General features: G+C 58.5%; 1 protein-coding gene across 4 annotated transcripts in view; it reads right to left on the minus strand.

Annotated features, from left to right (window-relative positions):
- FXYD3 (FXYD domain containing ion transport regulator 3) overlaps positions 1–1,951 on the minus strand; it is an 8,728-nt gene extending 6,777 nt beyond the window's left edge. Inside the window, exons 1-3 of one of the 4 annotated variants that reach the window (XM_011982281.1) lie at positions 1,621–1,951; positions 1,211–1,307; positions 232–365 (exon numbers count right to left, since the gene is read on the minus strand). In XM_011982281.1, coding sequence (XP_011837671.1) covers positions 232–304 — 73 coding nt within the window. In that variant the 5' untranslated portion in view covers positions 305–365; positions 1,211–1,307; positions 1,621–1,951. Of the gene's footprint in view, positions 1–231; positions 366–1,210; positions 1,308–1,539 lie in introns of all 4 variants that reach the window. The other 3 variants (XM_011982283.1, XM_011982284.1, XM_011982285.1) reach the window with 3 other exon arrangements.
- Between the last annotated feature and the right edge of the window lie 669 nt (positions 1,952–2,620).

Consider the following 2,620-nt stretch of genomic DNA (forward strand, 5'->3'; position numbering starts at 1 on the left):
GATCTCCTGACCTCGTGATCTGCCCGTCTCGGCCTCCCAAAGTGCTGGGATTACAGGCTTGAGCCACCACGCCCGGCCGGGGCATTTTCTTAGCTTCCCACTTATTTGCTCAATCTCTGCAGCTTAATGTAGGGGGCACTATTATTAGCACACATTGCAGTTGTAATCCTGTAACCCCTGCAAATTCATCTTAAAGCCCTATGCTCTGTCGCCGTGGCTGTTGAGTCTCACCTCTTAAGCCTCTTTCCAGGGGCTCCTCCAAGCCACCTCTGGCCTGCAAGGCCCCACTATTCCCCCTTCCCATGATGTCATCCAGCCAAGACTAACAGATGGTATTTGCCTCGCCCCAGCCCCAGCCCCAGCTTCTGCAAAACAATGTCCAGCCCCACATTTCTGGAGGCTGCAGGGAGCCGGGAGCTGGGTCTGCCCTCACATTCCCCATTCAGGCTGTTGCTGAAGAGGCCCTGGACTGCTCCCGAACCAATGTGGTTGGTGGGCAGGTTAGAGAGGAAGGCAGCCCTGCAGCTGATGCTCTGTCTACCTGCCCTGATCCTTCCTGGTCACGAGGTCCCAAGGCCGGCCTGAGGATTGTTTGCCCCACCTGCCCTCTGCTATCCCCTCTATTTCTCCATACCGTAGGAGAAATGTCTCATGTACAGGGGCGGGCAGAAAGATCCTGCCCGCTCTGTGCTCCTGAAATCTCCCAAGCAACTCCGCATTTACAACTTCCCCAACAGCTCTGTCCTCTTTTCCTGGAGGTCTCCAGAATCCACATCCCTCAGTGCCTGGGCACCCCGAGTGCATCTAGCACTCCTCATCCACACAGATGTCCCCAGTCCATCTACGCACACCTGGTCCACTTAGATACCCCTACCTACCCAGGCACCCCCCTCTCTTCCACCCAGATATCCCCAACCCAGATACCCCTAATCCATGCAGACATCAGTCTTCCCAGACACCCCAACCACACTTACCGGTCCTGCCCTCACCCCAGCCAGCTCAACCAGTCCCTGAGAGGAGAATGGTGGGGAAAGGGACATTAGGGGAAGGGACTTTCTCCTATCTCCTGGCTCCAGAAAAACATTTCCAAAGATTTTAGGCTCTTTAACAGCAGAGCTTCTATGTGGCAGGGTCAGTGGGCAGGTAGATACTCCCTCGTTTAGGGGCAGAGCCAAGGAGGGCTTGGAGGAAGGGGGCCCCAGCTGCTCACCTGTGTGGTTCACCAGGCTGAGCAGAGGTTCCGGGAGAAATCGGGGCTGCGAGGCGGAGTCCTGCCTTTATCCGAAGCTGCCACGCCCTGAGCAAACCTGGGCAGGTAGAAAACAAGTCAGAGGCCCTAAGGCCCAGGGGCTCCGTTCCTGCTCTTAAAGAGACAGCTTCACCCCCTCCCCAGCCATCCCAGCCATGGGCAGCACGTTGCTCCCTGGGGTCACCAGGGCCACAGCAGCCTCAGGTGAGACGGAGAATTGGATGGGTTGGAGCTCGGTCCCTGGAATTAAGGGAGGAGCTCTCTCCAATCTTCCGTGCCCAGGAGAGGACCTTGAATGGGGAAGGTTCTGGGGTCTTTAAATGGCAGAGCCTCCAGGGCCATGCAGGGAAGTGATGTGTTGGTGTTCCGACCTGACTTCTTTCCCTTAGATGATGTGTTTTGCCTGGTGGAAGGATTGCTGGCAATTGTGGCGGACTTAAAGTCCCCTTCCAGGCCACAGCTTGCTGCAGGGACAATTTCAGGGTTATCAGAGACGCTGGCATGACCAAAGTCAGGAGATGGGGCAGGGGTGCATATGAGGGAGCGGCTGGAACAGCAGGGAGGGGCCAGGGTGGGGACTCTGGGACCTTAGTCCTGGTCATAACCTGCTCCCTGCCCTGGGGAGAATGAGAACTGGCTCCCAGGCACCAGGCTGGAGTTTCCTAGCCAAACTCTTTCCGTGGGTGCTGGGACAGCCAGATGTCCGGGTCTACAGAGTGGGCGCTGGTTGGGGGCGGCTGCCTTCTAGTCTAGATAAGGCCCCCTGCATTGTACAAGGCTCCCTCCCCTTTTCCTCCCCCGTCTCCTGCTCCTCCTCCTCCAGGCATTCCTTCCGGATGGGGTCTGTGCAGGCTCCCCCATGGTCCCAGTTGGGGGTGCCCCCTCCCCTCAATTCCGCCTTCTTAGACAGAGGGACTTTTGTCTGGGGGCTGGATGGAGAACAAGGATCCTTTGAGCGGTTGGCGGAGGATTGGGGTCACGGGGAGGGGTAGGGCCAGGAAAGGGGTAGCTCTGCCCTGGACACCAGCTGGACTCCAGGCGACCCCAACACCATCGTGGGGGCAGGGAGGAGGGCTGCAGGGCCAGGCCAGGGAGAAGCAGCTGCTGGGAGTGTGGAGCACAGGACAGGAAAAGGGGGTTTAGGTCAAGGCTCTGCCGGAAACTGGCCTGCTGGGGGCAGAGAGAAGGACCCCCCACTTGTCATCTCTGAGGGATGGGGGCGGGGAATGCTCGCCCAGCGCTACACCCTTTCTCTATGTGGTTCCCTGGGGCAAGTTGTCAAATCCAGGCCCTAGACAAGGACAAGGCTCCCTGCTACCCCTGTTAAGGTGGGGCCAGTTCCCATAAGAAAGCGGGGCGGGGAGGGGGCGG

This window comes from Mandrillus leucophaeus, unplaced genomic scaffold (assembly GCF_000951045.1).
Source record: "Mandrillus leucophaeus isolate KB7577 unplaced genomic scaffold, Mleu.le_1.0 Scaffold238, whole genome shotgun sequence".
Lineage (NCBI taxonomy): Eukaryota > Metazoa > Chordata > Mammalia > Primates > Cercopithecidae > Mandrillus > Mandrillus leucophaeus.